Below are 22,566 nucleotides of genomic sequence, written 5' to 3'. Positions count from 1 at the left end.
GATATTTCATTTGAATTTGAATATGAACTTAAATGTTTAATAACATTTTATAACAGACAAGTGATGCAGATAATTCTAGTCCATGAAATCTGGGAACAAGCAACCGGGTGCTTTGGGAAAAAGCTAAATGAGTGCATGTATATAAAATTTGTACACAAAATCTGACAATTATAAATAAGGGGAAAGATATGCAAGAACAAGTGGTGGAACTACACCCACATATCATCACAGTTACAGAAACAAAACTGACAAACTTAACAGATCATATGATACTTTCAAAACGATACCAGGTAGTGCAAAAGGAAAGGATAAACAGGGAGCAGAAATAGCCCTACTAATGTATCATATATCATCATCATAGATTCCAGAAATAACCAACCTGCAGAACTACATACTAAGTGTGACAACAGTGGGGTCCATGAAAACAGTGGCATGGGTTATTTACAGCCATCCACTAAACACAGGAAGGTTAAGGGAAGAGTACAATGTATGCAAGAAAACATTCCTTACGAAAAATGAGAAGGCGCACACAGTGGCAAGGGAAGCGAGAGCAAAGTTTCTAGTGCTCGAGGATTTTAATCACAGAGAAATTGGCTGGTCAACAAACGAGCCTCACAGAGCTGAAACATGGAAAGAAAGTCATCAAATTATATAAAGGAACTCTTAACACAGAAGCAATAGGAAGGCACTTAAGAGGGTCAGAAATGAGTACTGTATACCATAATCAGAAAAGCAGAGAATCAGTTATAAAACGATACTGCTGTAAACACAAAGAACCAACCTAAGCTATTGCACAGCTGCATACAGACTAAAACAACAGATTGAGACCTTGTGATTACACTATGGGGACATAGAGAAACATTTTTAGAGAATGAAAAAGTGTGTGAAGAACTCAACAAGAGGTTCCAGGTCTACAAACTAGAACCTGACTCATGTCCTAGAACAGACCAAAAGTAAAAAGTGAAGATAGTCAGGAAAAGGCAGGGATAATAGGACATGGATATGGAGAGCCGAATGAGGTACCTCAGTCATGGTCTTAGTGGCAAAGACATGGAAACAATTCCTAAGCAGGGAACCAGAGGGTGATTGGGTCAAAGGGTCAAAGGCAGCACGAGCAAATGTTATGCCTGTAAAGGAGCATAGGGATCATAGTTGATGCCTCACCTTGGAAGAGGGAATGTTGTCCTTGTGCTTGAGATGCAGAATGAAATGCTGCATTTTAAAATGAGTATAGGACCCTGAGAATTCAGCATGGCCACCACCACAATTAATGCATTGTAAGGTCACAAAAGTACTTAACATATGGCCAGACTTGCCATAAAGTGGCTAAAATAATGAACAAATCCACAAGGGCCATGACGAGGATTCAAACCTACGTCCGAGAGCACCCCATTTTGTTCATTTGATGCACCATGCTATTGTGCTTTCTGTGTGTAAAGTGTGTAAAATAACATAGCACTTTTGTAAGTCAAAGTACTATGGCCAAACTTCTAACATATAATTTGCCAGTGTGGGGAGGAAACATATTCTTAGATAGACTAGAATATTATACTACAACAATTAATCTAGCCATGTATGCTAATACTGTAATAACATTACAGTATTAGCTGTTTAAGCAACTTACATGATTTACATTTTGGGATAGAAAAACTTCTTTATTGCCAAAGGTGTTTTCTTTCACTGTATTTTCAGAGATTTCATCTCAAAATTACTTATGAAAACAATTCTACTCAATTAACAAAAATTCCCAAACTCTGTTCCCGTACCAGACCCCATTTCGTACACCACACATCTGTGCATTCACAGCACATTGCATCATTCATATTAATATTAACAACGTCCTAATATAGAGCAACCTCTATAATTATTAAAAATAATACATGAAGTTTAACACACACATTTGAAACACCATTTATAACTGAAGTATTAAACACTAACAATTCATGGTCTTCCTTAACAACTGCCCTGGTATCTATGCTGTTTTCAAAATGTGTTACTTTTCTCTGGATCTTTACAACATACGAAAAATTACAAATATTGTCAACAAAAAGTGCTAAGCCATACTAATAATTAAAATTAAGTGCTGAATTGTGAACATCAATCATTGTGCTATATATGACAATAAGAGTATTTGTAGCTTGTACCAGTAAAACTTTCAGTATTATTCTGCACTACAGATTCCAGATCTACACAAGTATTATTTCTGAATAGTTACCAAATATTACTAAATCAATCTATTAGTATGTATTTAATATCTGTACATTCAAAGTCAGGGGATGATTAACCATAATTTAACTGTTTTAACAAAAAATACCATTAGGGAGCCTTAATAAAGGCCAGTCTTGCTTTGAATACATAAAAGCAGTACTACTAGAATAGCTCCCCAAACTTGTGCATACAGTGATGTTTTCAGCAATTATTTTTCAGAAATTCGTACATAATTACAATTCTCCAATTGTGAGTTGACTACAGTTGCAGGGTACATGCTGAAAACAAATGGTGAATTTAAGAATTCATGTCTGAGAAGTATAAACTAACACTTCCATTTACAAGACTCTTGTTCACAATAAACACACACTATGTAAACACTGCTGCTGCATCCCCAAGAAAGAACACGTACCAACTGGAGAAAAAATAAAACTGAATACAGTGAATTATCCAAATGGGCCCAATGAACCAAATAAACATGTATGTATACCCACACAAAAGCACACACTTATACAGGGAATGATGGGGGAACAAAGGGCACATAGATGGAGTCAAGAGATATACAAGTCACACAGCTGTAAGAAAGAGCTTCAGTATATCAGTCATAAATAAATGGAATGGTTTAAATGATGAAATGATTCAAGGCAACTCAATAAATAATTTGACATGTAAACATGAAGAATAAAATGTCACTGCATTAAACTATAGTACTAAGAGTTCAAAAATTGGGGCTTGAGAACTGACACTCAACCCTACAAGCACATCTAGGTAAGTATAAACATGTATGCATAATATTATGTCTTTGTAACTTATGCTACAGTATGACTTTTAATGCCCAAAACATTTACAGGTGATGCCCAGTAGTACAGCAACGACTTATGCCCATGAACTTCCCTAGTCCCATAAATGATGCACAAGCACATGCAGCTTGGGGAAATGATAGCATTACCAGTACTGTTACTTTATAACTAAGGATCATACATTTGCATTAATTTATTTACATATTTAAGTCAACATACAGTACGTGTATCAAAATGCTGAGAACATCTGTCAACCAAAACCTATGGATTAACAACCTGGAAAATATATAATAAAATGTAGATTTTGTTAACAATAAAACAGAGAATAACAATACATACAAATGTTTTGTTTATTTGCATGAAAGCAAGGATAATCCTTTACTGAAACTTATTATATTTATGTATATGTATCTAAGTACATTTACATACTGCTACTCACTCATTTATATTTTGAATTTTATTCACAGTTATTATACAGTATTTGGTGTCAACACACATTTACCACAAACCAAATGGCAAGCTGTTTGCCAGTGTAAATATGGCTATATTTACTTTAAAAATTGTGGGCTAGTGGTTAAAAGTCAACACTCTACCATATTGAGAACTCTTCTAACTAACAGGCACTCATGCCATCACTATACGCAACTAAAAGTACTGTTGTGGAGCCCATAATACACAGCCTGTTGGTAAAAGCTATAGCTTGGCAGGATGAAGAAATAACTGGATAAACAACATTAATGATTCAATTATCAGTCTAGTCTGTGACTGAACACAAGTGGAACACACTGTATCAATGAGACAAGATACCTGTACAAATAAAAACTTTAGTTGTTTTAGCTTAAACATTCCCTAAAATAGGCAATTCACTAATAGAACCAATGAAGAGTAGGGGTGCCATAGGCACAATCAAAGAATACAGTATGAACATCAGAGGTCCACAGTTATTCAATATCTTCCCAACAAGTATAAGAAATATTGCCAGAACAAGAGTGGAAGTCTTCAAGAGAAAATTGGACAGTTTTATGTAAAAAGTGCTGGACCAACCGGGCAGTAGTGAATATGTAAGCCTGCAGGCTGAACCAAGCAACAGCAAGTTGGACCAGACTCTCTACTCTCACAAGTAGAATAACACCATTTCAATACTGTAGTACAAACTGCAAAATGTTTAACATTACAGATTTTATTGGGAGAGAAATTTTAACATTTCACATTACATTACAGTGTACAGTACCTGTACTGATACTGTATACTGTACTTACCATTTTCCCTATTTGGATCAGCTTTAATTTTTCATAAAAATATAACTATGACAAAAAATCTCTAAGTAGTTGCATTTGTTTAATAAAAAAAAATTACACATTCAAAATGCTATGGCATATTACTATAGTCAAAGGTAATCACATTCATTAAACTGCAAAACAATGGTGCCCTTATAAGAAAAGTAAGTACTGTACTACAGTAATTATCAAAAGAAGGCACCAAACTTGTAAGACTATTTAGCACCGCCTGTATTGCAGAAAAAATCAATAGGTCCTAAATATCATTTAGGATGCAATAAGAGAGCAGAAAGACATAAGATGAGCAGTGTCAAAGTTACCAGATTCACAGCGGAGTTTTTCCAGAGGCATGTGACTCAAAGGGACATTAGGAAAGTAAGAATTACGTTTATGCTGATAATCAGAACATTCTATGACGAGGTGCACGACAGTAAAGGACACAATGAAGTCTTTGTTTCATAAAGTGCCCATGAGTTAAGCATGTGTGGCCAAGCCAGAGCAGCTTCCACCACCCATTACAATGGTAGGAAGAAGGCCATGGGGAAATACAGCACATTTAATAGTATGCCCCTTAAAGAATGCATCAAAACTGTACATAACACAAATCTAATCAAGTCTGGTGGGCATTTGCTTGAATTTCAGACATTACTTCTTAGGAAAGTTCTAAAATAAGATGCCCTTCAACATGGGCTCAACCATGTTTGTACTTAGCAGATGATGTCTGTAGTGGAACATAAAGAGGTCACCGTTCCCTAGCGTGCTGATCAAGTTGTCCTATACGTGGTTAATAGTTGTTGACTCTTCTGCACTAAATTTTGTCTATGTTTACATATTTACTTCCCAGCTTGTCTGTGGTCCTAAATGTAGTACACTAATGTTATGTTCACTACGTTGCACAGCAGAACAAAACAAGAAACAAATAGTTTGAACCATAGTTTGAACAGGGAGCCGGTCGGCCGAGCGGACAGCACGCTGGACTTGTGATCCTGTGGTCCTGGGTTCAATCCCAGGCGCCGGCGAGAAACAATGGGCAGAGTTTCTTTCACCCTATGCCCCTGTTACCTAGCAGTAAAATAGGTACCTGGGTGTTAGTCAGCTGTCACGGGCTGCTTCCTGGGGGTGGAGGCCTGGTCGAGGACCGGGCCGCAGGGACACTAAAGCCCCGAAATCATCTCAAGATAACCTCAAGAAATAGTTTGAACCATATCCTTAAACATGTTAGGCTCAGAACTTTTTCATAGACTCCAATAATTAGACACACACTGATATTGTGCATATATAATACACTTGGCTGTGATGACACCTTCATAAGAATACACAAAAATAAAACAATGAAAAGGAAAGACAGGAAGAGGAACACATTCATGAAAACACCTACATTCCCCCGTCTACCTTATACCGTAACATCCCAGCGATTCCCCCCCCCCCCAACCACATACATTACAATATATAATAATATATTGAATAATATATTATAACATATAAATAAATGTTGTGTGAATAAAAACACACAGGTAAATGAACCAACATATTGTATATTCAAGTAAACTAAAATACCATATGTTCCAATAAACAATATACAGTACAGTACAATATACTCAAATCAAGACATAATGATGGAGTATACAAACAAACACACGAGAACATGATTGAACCCTTAGACAGCAGCTATGGAGAAATGGTCATACCTGCCTATGCACAACAAATAATTAAAAAAATGCCTACAAATAATTTTTCATTACAGAATTACAAATTTGTGCGCAGAATATAAGAAAAACACAAAAGTAAGTGAATAGTTATCGCTTCACTGGGTGGAGGCACTAAGTCTGCATCTGACGCTTGTCAGCGCCTGCTGCTCAACTTTGCTGACACTTCATGTTTTATCCTCTGATGTTTCCCCTAGTAACATTCATGACAATAACCGCATTTGTAACATGAAACTGTAGCAGGATTTTTTTCATGGGTCAAGGTAAACTCCTTACATCCACATAGACCTATTATATCCATATTTGCATCATACATGTAAAACCCAGACAATAATTTTGTTAATCTTCATATGATGATAACTGCATTAGTCTGTGAATCAACAATTGACGATAACCGCAGTTGAAGGGTTAACTCCACCACTACAGTAAACTAACACACACACACATATAAATGTACAACATGTACAAATATATTTACTTACTTTCATACACATATACAGATAGAAATTCCCGTCATTATATTACATTAGTACATTCCCAAATGTACAGTACATGTAAACGGACAAACAATGAAAATTTACATCCATCTAAATAACAAAACTGTTGTATGAATTTATTTTTGTATATTGACATAGGAGAACTCTTTATTAATAAGTAAGAAACCTTTACACTTGCACACGAGGGGGCACCTAATCAACACACACACACACACACACACACCCATCCTGTAACTACACTTAGGTAATTACACATACATTCACAGGCCAACTAATATTTACATACAGTATATACATCTACATATATTTATACATGTAATATCACACCCACAGAAATAAATAGCATTCCATCTACAACAATGGGAAGAACCTTTACAACTGGACATGACATATACTTATGTAGGAAGAGCTGTGCACCCACCATTTCTTAGTTTTTAATAATATACCAATTCATTAATATACATTAATTGTTACACATATGAAACTTTTACTCAAAAGCAGCACTAGGAGCAGCTAATGTTCTCACACATACATTATCACAGTTCTGCAGAGTGCATAGAACATCCTTATTAAAATATATTTTATATCATAAAAATTTGGTCACAAGCACTTTATGAAAAGGTAATGATTAATGTACAGTTCATTCATCTTTGGGAGAGAGAGTATACTGGACAAGGTTCTACCTGCCAGCACATAAATGATTGTTGTACACAGCAATTTAGCAGTGAATAGTTATCTCTGAACTTTACAATAATGATAAACTACAGGAACACAAATTACACAATCAGAATTCAACTGAAAAAAAAAGCAGAACCATTGTAGAAGTTCAGTAATAACAGTTTACATTTGTGAATATTCAACCCCATATTGGTACTAGTACTGCATCATCAAACTGCTGCAGAAGAAATAGTCAGGTGATTCGACACAAACTCCACCTTGCTTCCTTTATTTTGAAGCTCAAGTTTGGTTCCCTTAAAACCTTTGTTGTCTAAACAAATGCCTGAAATATTAGCCATTATTTTATTATATTAAAGTGGTAAAAAGTGTAAATGAGTACTACAATATTAAAAATTAATATAACTATTTCAGTCACCTGGCTAATAGATTTAAACTTTGCAAATTGAACTATAATATGGTGTTAACTGTTGGTAGAACATTTATAAAATACCATACTTACATCTCCCATTCCTTGCTAGAACATATAATCATTTATTTATATTGTATAAAAAATAGGACATATGTCTCTCAGAATGTGTACACTTGGATTCTTACTTCCCTGGGCTATGAAATTGATTAAAAGCAAGCATGTTCTTAATGAACACTAATGACCTCTTACAAGAAAAGAAAAAGCAATTATAGCTTGAAAAAAAAAGGACAATGAAAACAATGTGACTGAAGCCTTAGGCAATAAAATGTTTAAAGTCCAATGAAATCAGCCAGCAAACTGAAGCTGGAGGTTCAAAAGTATATGGAATCCTATCAACAACTTGTGTAAAAGGTGGTTAAGAATTTTAAAATCACTGAAGTATATGTTGATATTTGAGTGGAGTAGTATTCACGTGAAGAATACTCGGGGATAAATAACAGAACTATGAAAAGGCTATCATGCCACAGCTTACTTATACAATAAGTATATTTGAACTTCAATATGGATGGTTGGCATGGATGGTCAAGAGAGTAAGAGCAAGATACTTAACAGTACTGTAACTAAATCTTGTCTATCACACAATAAATCCTCTTCCTTGGCTGGCACGAGCTGCTATGTTGATAGCAGATAACAATGCTGGTCTTAAGCGAGGAGAAACATAGAGCTTGATGCGGGTGAGATGCCCAGGCATATGATCACCTTCCTCTGATGATCCTGGCGTAGAGTCTAGTCCCACAGCCTCCACACCTTCACTACAGGTGCTACGTACATAATCAGCAACACGTTCTGGACACCCACTCACAGGCTGCAAGTCCCAAAAATGATCTTACTATCAATACAACTGCCATTGCTATGTAAAAAAAAAACCAGCATTGAATGTAATGAAATGCCATTTTCTGGGTGTGACCCCGGATGCTTCCCGGAGCTATACAGGCTGATATGCTAATGTCAGACTTTGGCATCAGTCACGTGTATGAAGTTTTGTGGGCCTACCGGGGACCACGAGCCAGAACCTGGCCACCTAAGAGAGGCAAGGGGAGCAAGGGCCTATAGAAACCCCCGCATCAGAAGCATTCTGTGTCTGCCATTGACTGGGTTGGGCACCCAGAAAGGTAAGCGCCCCAAAACAAACCCCTATTCTGGTTAAAATTGCTACCTAATGCCAAACTATTGGATAGAACTCCCCAAAATGAAACAAGCAAACTAGCACGATGTCACATGTCACCGCGCTGCTGTCTGCGCAGCCTCCCCCTCCTTGAGAGGGGAAAGGGGGAGCCTCAGACCCCCACGCCGGCGATCCACACCCCAGTTCCGAGGCTGGATTTCAAGAAAACGCGAAAACCGCTGACCGGAGGGAAGGAGGGATGCCGGGGAGCCTCCGGGTCACACCCAGAAAATGCCGTTTCATTACATTCAATGCTGGTTTTTTGGGGGGAGCCCCGTTGGCTCCCTGGAGCTAACTAGCCACAGAGGAAAGTAGAGGGACACATCCGGGAGGCAGTCGCTGCTCGCTCCACAACTCAAAACCGAGACAACCGGCTGCAACCGCCGACCCAAGGCGACACAGGCCCGATTAAGCCCAGGAATGAGATAACGAGCAGCCAAGACCCTGTTCGACTGCCAAAAAACCCCGCACCCGAATGTTAAACCAGGTCACGTTGCCAAAGACGGCGGCAAGAGCCGCGAACTTACGAACGTCACGAGCACGGGGATAGACCGCAGGCTAGCTAGCCGTAAGAATCCTGCGGACGACCTGGGAAACCCGCACCCGTGAACAGGAAAAAAGGGAAACAGGAGCAACCCAAAACGCGACCACAAACACAGAAGCCGAGGCGCGCAAATAACGGGGGAGAAACGCCATGAGCCACAAAACACGATGCACCCCTGGCCTAACCAACCATGCATCAAAAACCCAAGGACCCCTCAGGAAAGCAGCAGTCTCAATTTTGCCAGATAAGAAGGAGATGGCTGCAGACGAACAAACCTACCGCCCCGACCGAAGGAGCAGAAAACCAGAACCGGTGGGGCCACCATAAACCGAGGAGAAGAAAGAAAAGAGCACTCTGTCCAATGACCAGGACGGCACAAGCGGCACATAAGAACAAAGGTAACTGCAGAAGCCCTATTGGCCCATACGAGGCAGCTCCTATCTATAACCACCCAATCCCACTCATATACATGTCCAACCCGCGCTTGAAACAATCGAGGGACCCCACCTCCACCACGTTACGCGGTAATTGGTTCCACAAATCAACAACCCTGTTACCGCACCAGTATATACCCAAGTCTTTCCTAAATCTAAACTTATTCAATTTATACCCATTGTTTCGTGTTCTGTCTTGAGTTGATACTTTTAATACCCTATTAATATCCCCTTTGTTATGTCCATTCATCCACTTGTAAACTTCTATCATGTCACCCCTAACTCTTCGTCTTTCCAGTGAATGCAATTTAAGATTTAATAATCTTTCTTCATATGAAAGACTTCTAATTTGGGGAATTAACTTTGTCATCCTACGCTGGACACGTTCAAGTGAATTTATATCCATTCTATAGTTCGGCGACCAAAACTGAACTGCATAATCTAAATGGGGCCTAACCAGAGCAAGATAGAGCTGAAGAACCACACCAGGTGTCTTGTTACTAACGCTTTGATTAATAAATCCCATGATAATAAATCACATGAGCAGGCCGGAGGTGAAACAACGCATGAGACAGCTTGCAGAACGGCTTAGAAGCAACATCAATACCGAACGCAAGTGGAAGCAGCTCTGCCAGCGCCGTGCGATACGAGGCGACTGTATGCGGCAAAATGATGGTCACGAACCCCCACAAGAAAGGAACAAGACAATGCCAACAAAACACAGCCACCTAAGAAGGGACAGGGGGTCTGGGGCTTCCCCTTCCCCCCTCCCTGGGAGGGGGGAGCTGCGCAGACAGCGGCACAGTGACATGTGACGTCATGCTAGTTTGCTCGTTTCTTTTTAGTAAGTTCTATCCACTAGTTCGGCGTTAGGTAACAATTTTAACCTGAATAGGGGATTTGCTTTGGGAAGCTTACCTTTCTGGGTGCCCAACATGGTCGATGGCAGACATAGAATGCTTCCAACCACACGGGGGTTTCTATAGGCCATTGCTCCCCTTGTCTCTCTGAGGGGGCCAGGTTCTGGCTCGTGGTCCCCAGTAGGCCCACAGAACTCCATACACATGACTGATGCCAAAGTCTGACATTAGCATATCAGCCTGGTATAGCTCCGGAGAGCCGATGGGGTTCCCCCTAGAAAAGCATTGAATATAATGTAACGCCATTTTCTGGGTGAGAGAAAAGACCCTGGTATTGGTTCAGATCCCACTAGTGGGAACCAGAGTCTGGGGATGATCTAATTGCACATGTTAACTACTGTGTCACTACTTGTTAGTGTGTGGAACGAGGATATTCCTGGACCCTATTTCAAGTTACACTAGAACCAAAGATTTAAATAATTAATTTCACGTTGCTGTGAAGTTATGAAACAAGCTAATCTAAGTTACAAAGCAATGTAACAGGCTAAACTCACCTCCATATCTGGGTTCTGAGGTTTAGGTTCAGGTTGAACTTTCTCAATGTAAATAAGTGTAGGATCAGAGGGATGAGCCCGCCACGTGACTTCAGCCAGAGGGAGAGCGTGCTGCTGGGCATCTTCTTCAACGCTCAGAATAAAAAGTACCTGATCAAAATAAATAACAATGTAAAACAAGGAATAAACATTCAGAGTACCATATTAACTACAATGTCACATACTTTACATACCAATAAAAATAATAAAAAACATAAAAAGGTGAGAGAATTTAAGGGCTCCTTTCTGAATAGCTCTCTCGATTGTGCCCTGAGCTTGCAGTGAGACACACTGCCAAGACAACATGCTCTTGTGCCCAAAGAAATCCCATTAACATGATTTATTAACAAGAAAATCAGTAGGGACCATGAGGAGGATTCGAACTTGTGCTCCGGGTACTCCCAAGCAAACTCCCAAGAAATCAATATAGGAAGAGGCCAAACCCCTAAACATACCAGCGATACAAAGATGTGAGAAACAACTACACGGCAGTGAGGAGAGAGGCAGAAAGAAATTTTGAAAAAGGGATTGCAGACAAATGTAAAACAGAACCAGGTCTATTCTATAAATTCATAAACAACAAATTGCAGGTAAAGGATAATATTCAGAGGTTGAAAATGGGAAACAGAATCATGGAAAATGAAAAGGAAATATGTGAAACATTAAACAAAAAGTTCCAAAATGTGTTTGTACAAGATGAAATCTTAAGGGAACCAGACACAATAAGAATTCCAGAGAACAACATAGAGCACATAGAGGTGTCTAGAGACGGAATGGAAAAAATGCTCAAGGAGCTAAGTAAGAACAAAGCAGTTGGTCCAGATGGAGTTCCAAAACCTACCCCCCTTCCAAACTCCTGGAAGGAGGGTAGACACTTGGTGTGGGACTACACGTGTGTATCCACCCTGGCTGACACCTATGTACACTTTGGTGCTGATCAAGCAGGTGGGGCGGCCAACCACAGGGAAATAGCAAAATCAGACAAATACAGGCGATTGGAAGGTCAATACATCTTTGTTCCCATAGCATCTGAGACGCATGGCCCCTGGGGCAAGAGTGCCTTGGGATTTCTCAAGGAATTGGGCTCCAAGCTCATTGACGTCACCAGGGACCCAAGAGCAGCCAGTTTTTTGTTTCAACGACTCAATGTGGCGATCCAGAGGGGAAACGCCTGCTGCTTCCTCGGTTCCCGTTAGGAAACGAAGGAGCTTCAAAAGATCCATAACCTTTAAGCACTCTTTGTATCAACCAATGTATATCTTGTAACCTTTAAACATATAATAGCACAAAAATAAAAATTCAAAGGAAGGGGGTGGTAGGAGAAAATCGCACAGAAACTGTATTGGAGGGGACCTAAACATTCCCTCTAATGCGTTGTGTGGTTTCCTCCGAGGCTAAGGGTTCCCCCTTCTTCCAGCCAGAGGTGGTACTCCCTTCCTATAGTATTAATATATACTGTATATGTATGTATATATATATATATATATATATATATATATATATATATATATATATATATATATATATATATATATATATATATATATATATATATATATATATATATATATGTCGTACCTAGTAGCCAGAACGCACTTTTTGGCCTACTATTCATGGCCCGATTTGCCTAATAAGCCAAGTTTTCCTGAATTAATGTATTTTCTCAAATTTTTTTCTTATGAAATGATAAATCTACCCTTTTCATTATGTATGAGGTCAATTTTTCTTTATTGGAGTTAAAATTAACGTAGATATATGACCGAACCTAACCAACCCTACCTAACCTAACCTAACCTATCTTTATAGGTTAGGTTAGGTTAGGTAGCCGAAAAAGTTAGGTTAGGTTAGGTTAGGTAGGTTAGGTAGTCGAAAAACAATTAATTCATGAAAACTTGGCTTATTAGGCAAATTGGGCCTTGCATAATAGGCTGAGAAGTGCGTTCTGGCTACTAGGTACGACATATATATATATATTTATATTTATATTTATTTATTTATTTATTTATTTATTTATCTATTTATTTATTTTATGAAACTCCATTAATTGTCAGGAACTTACTTGCGGAGTGAGTAAAACAGTAACAGGTGTGTAAGATCCTGCAATTGTAAGATGAGTAGCATCAACAGCTGCAAGTACAGCTCGGCACTCCTGAGGTAACGCTGCTACTAACTTCCACACTAGCTTAAGGGGAGCATTCACTTCCTTGTTATGAGGTTCAACCAATGGCTGGTATCGTGGTACCTGTTCTCGGTGCCATCCTGCCCCCTGAAATACAAAAGGATATTAATTCATCATAATCTGGAACTGGATAAGAAAAGAACCCATTACCGCAGGAAGAATACAGTATAAAAGCATAGTTGCCAAATCTTCATCTTGAATGATTCCTTGTTCTCACTTTACTGAACATTAGTAAAATGTTTGCAGTCTTGCAGGAGTTACTCACTGTCTAATATTATATTACATTACAGACTACTAAGTGGATTATGTAATAATCCTGGTGCCTCTTTCAGTAGCCAATGGTGATATCTGGTTTGGTCTAACTGCCTTACTTATACCTAATTCCATCAGCTGCCTCTGTACTTCCTTCACAGTAAATATAATTAATGTCGGTCATTGTAGTTTCTACCCACTCATTATTGCCAGTACCAAATTTTTGTTTCATTCACTCTTAACCCCTCAACTGCGCAACGCGCCTGCAGGCCCTTGACGGGGGTGCGCAACGCGCCTCTGGGTACAGTATTTATATTTTTAGTGTACCAGTCAAAACTCTCGCGGCTACATGGGGTTCACATCAGCTTCCTCAGGGCTCTTGAAAAACAGACGCCACCATTAAAAAAAATCGCGCGCAACATTCCTGGGTGTGAAAGTCTCAGTACTGAGTGAGCAACCAAGGCTGGCGTACGCAGCATGAGATCACAGCACTGCTGTTCAGCGTGTGACCACAGTATTGCCTAATAATGTCAAAATATATATATAACTTGTATTATTTAATCACGATAGTATTACAGAAGAGTCTGAGTGTGATTATGACTGTGTACAATGTTCAAATATCAGTGATTCAATGCTGTTCACAATGTTCACATCGTTAGCCACAGCACCACAGCATTATTTCGTCCATCTAGGAATCTTCAAATGACTTCTTAGGTTCCTTTACAAAATAAACTTGTGGTCAATTATTCATTTACAGGAATTAGTGACCAGGATTGTGATAATAGCAGGATTGTGGTGATAATTAGTGCTGTGCGTAGTATTGTGGGAGGAGGAATTTTGGTGAGGGAGGGAGGGAATCGAGGTAGCCTCACTGTGTGTGGCCGCCACTCTTGTTTTGCCCACCATACTAGCTTAGTGGTTCGCTATGGTGAACACATATGTACATGGGTATATACAGTGTGTGTATATATAGTGCAATAACAGCAACAGGAGTATGTTGTGAGGAGCTATTTTGGTAAAGGAGGTGACGTCGTAATCGTAGCGTCGTCTGCTGTCTGCTGTGTGATTTCTCATGCAGTGTATGGTGGCCACTGTACTGTTTGGACACAATACCGGCTTACTTGCATAGTTCTGGTGAATAAAACATGTAGATAGATATACATAACATGTGTACATAGTGTAATAAAAACAATAACAGTATGGTGGGAGGAGCAATGTTGGCGAGCAAGATGTTGGAGTGAGGGAGGACTCATGCTGCATGCATCAGGCTTGGTGGCTCACTCGATACTGAGGCCCTCACACCCGGGAATTTGGCCCACGATTTAAAAAAAAAATGGCGTCTGTTTACAAGAGCCCTGATGAAGGTGAGTTGAACCCCGTGAATCCGCGGGCCGTTTAAATCTTGCGTAGCACTCCAATACATCATATGATGGAATGCTCATTTTATAACAAGTCACTCAACACATCATATGATGGGTTGCGCAACTTAAGGGTTAAAGACTTCCTGCATCTGATGAGCTTTTCACAAAACTTATCCCTTTCCCAAACTCATAAAAGTATGAAATAAGGTACAGTAATTATAATGAATATAAATAAGTTTTACGAAAGTTAGAGCACAGTTAGCTACTGAAAATTCATTCAAATGAACTACATTATACAAAATATAAAGGATGAATTCAACCCCAATACATTACCTGCAAGAGTCCCTGGCCAGTATGAACCAAAAGATCTGCAGCTCCACCTATTGGCTTCGTCACAATCCCAACTAAGCCTTTGCCAACTCCTCCAACCACACTACTGGCACTGACTCCATCATTCATCATAGCTTGCATGGGCTGGTGTGCGAGTCCACCAATAGCACCTGGTATGAGGGTTAAGATACTTGGTAAACTATGTATGTTGATGCAATTACAACAAATATATCAGTTCCTGGTGGCACAGTGGTAAACATTCACCCCATGCCTAACTAGTGATTTGATTTGGATTAGAGTCATGGCCAGGGAAGGATTTACTGGGCACCCATCTGTACTATTTGCCCCTTAGTTATCCATCAGTAATTGAGAACCTGGTTGTTAACCAATTGGTGGTGGGTAATGTTCCAGGAAAAACTAGAAGGGTAAGGCTTACCATGAGCTATGGGAAGGGAAAGCTCTCAGCCTGCTAACAGGAGTCAGAATTCATCTGTTTCTGTACCCACCTGTGTAAAAAAAACTTAACACAGGAAAACCTAATTAGTGAATAAAGTAATAAAACATATCACTGGTATGCTGAGGATGAGTTTGGGTTAAAAATATAGGCAGAATATTGTCAACCTGCCATCTAGTGGTGATCAGCATAGTAAATATTTAGCTAACTGGTAGTTTGAAGAGGAATAATTGGCTGTCCATGTGATATTAATTAGCAGTTGAAGAGGGTTTTGATTCATAAGATTTTGCACTTTAGTGTTATAACAAAAAGATAATTAAATAACCTCCTCATCACTATTAGGCATATGTAGATGAGAGGTTAGCATGTAGAAACCTAGTTGTGCTGGCAGGGGTTGAGCTTTGGCTCTTTCGGCCCACCTTTCAAGTGTTTATCAATCCATTTTTGTTCTGAAGGGAGCCCCTACGGCTCCCCAGAGCTATCCAGACTGATAGGGATAGTCTTAACTTTTGGCACCAGTCGATGTGGGTGGAGTTCCAGGCCTACCAAGGACCATGGCCAGAACCTGGCCCCCTCAGAGAGGCGTGAAGAGCAATGGGCCATAGAAATGCACATGTGATTTCGGAGCATTCTATATCTGCCATCGACAGGAACAGGCACCCAGAAAGGTAAGCGCCTCAAAACGAACCCCTATACTGATGAAACCAACGAAAATAATGAAATCAGTGGACAGAAATCCCCCAATGGAAAACGAGCAAATGCCCATGATGTCACACGAGCCACGCCGCATGTCTGCGCAGCTGGGAAGGGGAAGCCCCAGACCCCCGCGCCAGTGATCCACACTCTATTTTTTTAATCAGTCTTTCATGTGGCAACATTAAGGTTAGACAGATTAAGGTTAGGCATGATTAAGGTTAGACAGAATTGTCAAGGAGGTTCTTTTTCAATTTGAAAATTATGATAAACTTGAAAATGGCAATTTAATTTTATCCCTCAGTTGCCACTGCAAGATTAGTGAACCTAGCTCTTGTACAATAAAAATTATGAAAAGGGTCTGTAATTAATTACAGACCCTAAAAATTAAAGGTACTGTAGCAGTGACACGTTCAGTAAATGTTCAAGAAACAAAGGTAAGAAATCCTGAATGATTGGAGGAAGTGCTGTACTCACCTAATTGTGCTTGCGGGGGTTGAGCTTTGGCTCTTTGGTCCCGCCTCTCAACTGTCAATCAACTGGTGTACAGATTCCTGAGCCTACTGGGCTCTATCATATCTACATTTGAAACTGTGTATGGAGTCAGCCTCCACCACATCACTTCCTAATGCATTCTATTTATTAACTACTCTGACACTGAAAAAATTCTTTCTAACGTCTCTGTGTCTCTGTGTAACGCTGTAAATGTGAATACATGTGCAACTAAATTTTGCTGTGACTATGCTAAGATTTTGAAGATATCTGAAATCTAAGTATAAGAACAAGGGTCCACATTAAGTACCAAACCTTACATAGCAAGTAGTGGCTAGTTTTACAATTTCACCAAATACCAGCAGCTTCATAACATTAAGATGACTGGTGATCGTAGCCACAACCTACAACCAAGTCCACCATGTGGATACAACCCCCCTCATATACTTCATATACTATCTTTATCTAAAAAAGTGGCTTGTTAAAAATATTACATGTAGTTTATGCCATTCAGTAACATTGTGTGTACAATTCCTTGTATACATTTTCAACTAGAAAAAGGATGACTTTTGGAGGTCTCTTAAATGTAACATTATTTTTTCTGTAAGCTGTACAATAGCTAAGTTTGACATGTGCATGTGGGGCTATACAAGGATTTTAAAGAAATACAACCACAGTACATATTGCGGGTTGCTTATACATTCCAAATAGATAATACAATTATACTGTAATTTCAAATATGTAGTAACAAAAGCCACACCTAGAAGAGATATTCCAAAAGCTGAAAGTCCTTGTACAAGTCCGTGTACAAGACCAGATGGCTGGTAGCGTCGACCTGCTTCACTTCGTTCAATATGATCTTCATCCAGTGAGAGCCGTTCCATGTTGCGAGCCACTGAACTAGCCAAGTTTGTTAAAGACACTACGGTACCTGTAAGAAGTGAGAAGATATCTTTAACAGTAATTTAAATTATAAGATTTCTTATATATGACAATATATAGCAACATTATTTAAAGCATATATATTATCAAGATCAGAGTAAAAGATAAATTTCATTGTAAGCATTTGTAGCTCAAGGTTTGAATTTCATACTCTCCTATACAATACAGTATTATACATTATTATTAGTGTGCCATGTATGAACAAGCAGGTTTAGCAAGTAATGTTCTACAAATTTAAGTTTAATACATGGGAATTATTACTTTTACACATAAAGTACATTAAAATAATATTGTGTTATACATTAATATCCCTATATAGCAAAAGCAACTTTGTCAACAATCTGGGTTCTTACCTGCAGTAAGATGCTTCACCAATGACATAGAGCCATGAGTCACTCCAGCAATGAATGCCCATGGACCTTGAAGAATTCCTTCGTATGGAAATTGTACAAAATCCCTCACACCTGACCCAACTGTCCTGGCAAATCCTCCAGGATTGCCAAGTAAATCAAGGGATCCCACTACCCACCCAGCTCGGATGAGTGCACCTGACAAATAATGCATAGTCAGACTGTGCCCGAGCGTGTAGCTTGTCGTCATGATTTCAGATCGATGAAATTGACCAAAGTTGAGTGGAGACTGGTCCAAAGCAACATATAACTTTATTGATGCATGGACACTAAGTAACAGAGCAATTGGCTCAATTGTTAGGCGAGACATTTGGACAGGATGAGTCATGGCTTTTGACTTCAGCAGCACTGCTTTAGGCATTCTCATTACGACAGGTAAACTTTCCTCCTCCTCTTCATTCGTCTCTCGCTCTCTCCCAAATTTAATGGCTTTGTGTCTTGATACAGGTAGAAAAGAAGAAAGAATTTCCATAAGAGAGTAGAATACTGCATCCTCAGCATATACAGTAATGGGATTCTGCTTTATATGGACTGAGTGTATGCACATTTTTGTTGGAGATCGCTCCATGACAACAGAAATGGTAAATAGTGCATTATTGTGAGAAATTTGTATAGCTCTCTCTATGGGATCCAATGGTGAAAATTTGGGAGCCAATTGAGGATCCTGTCTAATTAATATCACTGGAAAGTCAAATTTACCCGACACAAAGAGCTGGTTATCAATCTGAGCATCACCAACAAAGACGATAACTTCCACTCGCTCCTTAACTCTATAATCTAAAGCTCGAAGTTTCTCGGATAAATCAATTTTAGGTCTCAGACTTGCAATAAAATTATCCAGAGTAACTCTTAAGATTTCAGATATATTTTCCTGGTCACTGACATCATCTTTTAAAACTAAAACCACTTGTGTGCACATGAATGTGCAATAAATAACAGTGGTTGACTTGACTTCTTTCTCGTGTGGTGCCACTTTTATGAGGTATCCATCCTCCTCAGAAACCTTCTTTCCACATGTTGTTTCCTTTATTAGTAAGCCTTCAGTGCTCTGAGGGTTTTCAAGTACAGCTGTATCTTCTACCTCCAATACCATGCCTTCTTTTTCCTTTATAGTTCTACCCTTATTCGTCGATGTAGCCACTCTGCCCTTTGACGGTTCGGCTGCAATGCGACTTCGGATGTCTCTCGCTGAAACCTCAACTCGACTGACTGGATCAATGAAGACGTGTGTGGTATGTGCAACGTGTTCTATCCGCACCTTCACATCTCCATAGCCTGGCACACTAACAAACTGATCATAATGCTGTTGAATGTCTACACCTTGACTCCACAACACTTCTTCAGTCTCAGCTGTAAAATAAAGAAAAGCAACATTGGACTACCTTCAATGTACATTATATCTATATTACATTTTAAACAATAAACAATAATGATTTTCCAATTAACATTTGGGCGCCTAGGGGTCATAATGGCTTCAACACCCACAGGTGCAACAACAAAATTTTTTTCAAAAAACCAGCGTTGAATGTAATGAAACGCCATTTTCTGGACGAGTCCCGGAGGCTTCCCGGAGCTATACCCGGCTGATATGCTAATATCAGACTTTGGCATCAGTCATGTGCATGGAGTTCTTAGGCCTACCGGGGACCACCGCCAGAACCGGGCCCCCCTCAGAGAGGCAAGGGGAGCAATGGCCTATAGAAACCCCCGTGTGGTTGGAAGCATTCTATGTCTGCCATCGACCGGATCAGGCACCCAGAAAGGTAAGCGCCCCAAAACAAACCTCAATTCTGGTTAAAATTGCTACCAAAAGCCGAACTAGTGGATAGAACTCCCCAAAAGAAAACGAGCAAACTAGTATGATGTCATACGTCGCCACGCCGCTGTCTGCGCAGATCCCCCCTCCCCGGGAGGGGGAAGGGGGAGCCCCAGACCCTTCACGCCAGCTACCCACACCTCAGTTCTGAGGCTGGATGTCAAAAACATGAAAAACCGCCGACCAGAGGGAGGGAGGGATGCCGGGGAGCCTCCGCGACTCACCCAGAAAATGGCGTTTCATTATATTCAACGCTGGTTTTCTGGGCGGAGCCCCGTCGGCTCTCCAGAGCTAACTACCCACAGACGGAAAAAGAGGGACTTACCCAGGAGGCGGTCGTCGCTCACTCCTCAACTCGAAGTCGAGACAACTGGCTGCAACCGCCGACCCAAAGCAACACAGGCCTGACGGGGCCCCAGGGACATTCACAAGGTAACGAGCAGCCAGGACCCCAAGTTCGACCGGCAAAAACCCAGCACCCGAATATCAGACCAAGACATATTCCCAAAGATGGCAGCAAGAGCCACGAACATACGGACGTCATGGGCACGGGGATAGACCGCAGGCTGGCTGGATGGGATAACCTTGCGGACGACCTGGGAGACCCGAACCCGCGAAGAGGGAAGAAGGGAAACCGGATCAACCCAAAGTGCATCCCCGGACACAGAAGCCGCCGCGCGCAAATAACGGCGAAGCACCGCAACCGGACGCAAAGTATGATGCACCCCCGGCCGTACCAACCAAGCATCAACCACCCACTGACTCCTCCGGAACGCACCAGTCTCATTCTTCTCCAGAAAAGAAGGAGATGGCTGCAAGCGAACAAAACAATCGCCACAACCGAAAGAGCAGAAACCCTTGCACCGTAGGAGAGCATGAAGCTCCCCAAGCCGACCCGCAGAGGCCAATGCCAACAAGAAAAAGAGCCTTGGAGAAACAATCCCAGACCAAGGACAGTACTTACAGGGCACCTAGGGAAGGAAACTCTAGGCGCATGCAGCCCGAGTACCGTGGAATACAACTCCAGGTTTACGCACCCCCCGGAAGAGACAGCCCACACCACAAGGCACAGAACTGAAACAAAAACTGGAGTCAGAGGCACGACCGCACCAGACTCCCATCAGCCAAGAACTGTAGGTTGGGTCGCTAGTGGGTGGGTCTGGGACTCTTCCTTCCCCCTCCCAGGGAGGGGGGGTGCAGCAACATGATGACATCATGCTAGTTTGCTAATTTTCGTTTGGGGAGTTCTGTCCACTTGTTCGGCCTTCGGTCACAATAGTTTTACCAGAATAGGGGTTTGTTTTGGGCGCCTACCTTTCTGGGTGCCTGTCCCGGTCGATGGCAGACATAGAATGCTCCCAACCACAGGGGGAGGGTCTCTATAGGCCATTGCTCCTCGTGCCTTTCTAGAGGGGGCCAGGTTCTGGCTCGTGGTCCCGGTAGGCAAGAACTCTATGCACTGACTGATGCCAGAAAGATATACATATCCATTCAGCCTGGATAGCTTCAGGGAGCCAACGGGGCTCCCCCCAGAAAAATTGCATGTTGTATACATAGAGATGAACAATTATACACCAGCCTTTGATAAGAATACAAAAATATGAATAGTCAAGCATACACAGAAATGGCTGGAGGTAGGTAACACTAATATACCCATATTTCACAAAGCTGGATCATAAAACAAATATGGCTCCTATTTTCAGAAAATTGCCATACTTTTAGTTTAACAATTAAGAGAAGAGGTATACTGAGGCCACTATGTAGAAGTTGGCAAGATCTAACTATCCTGTTTACCTACCACTGACAACCTATTAATGATTACATGGAAGTGAGCTCTAGTCCTTTCTGCCCCGTCTCCTAGTAATTTATACCTGGCTTGTTAATTACCTGTCACCCTTAAATGTCTCATCACATTTGTTCTTAAAGTTTTGGATGAGAGGCTTCAACAACCTCTTCTTTCAATGCATCCAAACTTGCCTGCCACTCACAGAAGGAATAAGAACTTCCTCCATAAACATAGAAGAAACCTTTGTCCAAGCTGCCTTTTTTAGGTAATGTAACTTAAAATGAAGCATCACCTACCATTATTAAGAATATCTGGTTGAGAAAAATGAAGACGTGGGTATGCTGTATTGTTTGTTGTGATCTCTGGAAACCTGTGTGAAATATACGGGAATGTGTAATGGACAGCTTTGCTGGCTGGAACTGAAGGCATCGCTGCAAACATGTCCAACTCTTCTTCCATTATGCCCTCTTCCTTGGTTGAACTCTGACCTGTATGTTAAGACAATACAGAGTATATCAAACTTTCCCCCCACACTCTACGGTATATGAGAAAGGTGCATATCCTCTCATGTTAACCTTAAGAAAAACTTGGACAAATGGCTGCTCCTGGTTACTAAATTA

At 40.6% G+C, this 22,566-nt stretch overlaps 1 protein-coding gene across 1 annotated transcript in view; it reads right to left on the bottom strand.

Moving 5' to 3' along the window:
• Positions 1 to 1,651: 1,651 nt before the first annotated feature.
• Positions 1,652 to 22,566, bottom strand: part of Vps13B (vacuolar protein sorting 13B) — a 79,372-nt gene continuing 58,457 nt past the window's right edge. The window contains exons 35-41 of the mRNA XM_045768163.2: positions 22,243 to 22,434; positions 18,288 to 19,694; positions 17,753 to 17,923; positions 15,357 to 15,523; positions 13,291 to 13,497; positions 11,193 to 11,342; positions 1,652 to 8,440 (exon numbers count right to left, since the gene is read on the bottom strand). Coding sequence (XP_045624119.2) covers positions 8,210 to 8,440; positions 11,193 to 11,342; positions 13,291 to 13,497; positions 15,357 to 15,523; positions 17,753 to 17,923; positions 18,288 to 19,694; positions 22,243 to 22,434 — 2,525 coding nt within the window. The 3' untranslated portion in view covers positions 1,652 to 8,209. The remainder of the gene's footprint in view (positions 8,441 to 11,192; positions 11,343 to 13,290; positions 13,498 to 15,356; positions 15,524 to 17,752; positions 17,924 to 18,287; positions 19,695 to 22,242; positions 22,435 to 22,566) is intronic.

The sequence above is a fragment of the Procambarus clarkii genome, chromosome 91 (genome assembly GCF_040958095.1).
Source record: "Procambarus clarkii isolate CNS0578487 chromosome 91, FALCON_Pclarkii_2.0, whole genome shotgun sequence".
NCBI classification, from domain to species: Eukaryota; Metazoa; Arthropoda; class Malacostraca; order Decapoda; family Cambaridae; genus Procambarus; species Procambarus clarkii.
This window is presented reverse-complemented; position numbering and strand designations above follow the sequence as displayed.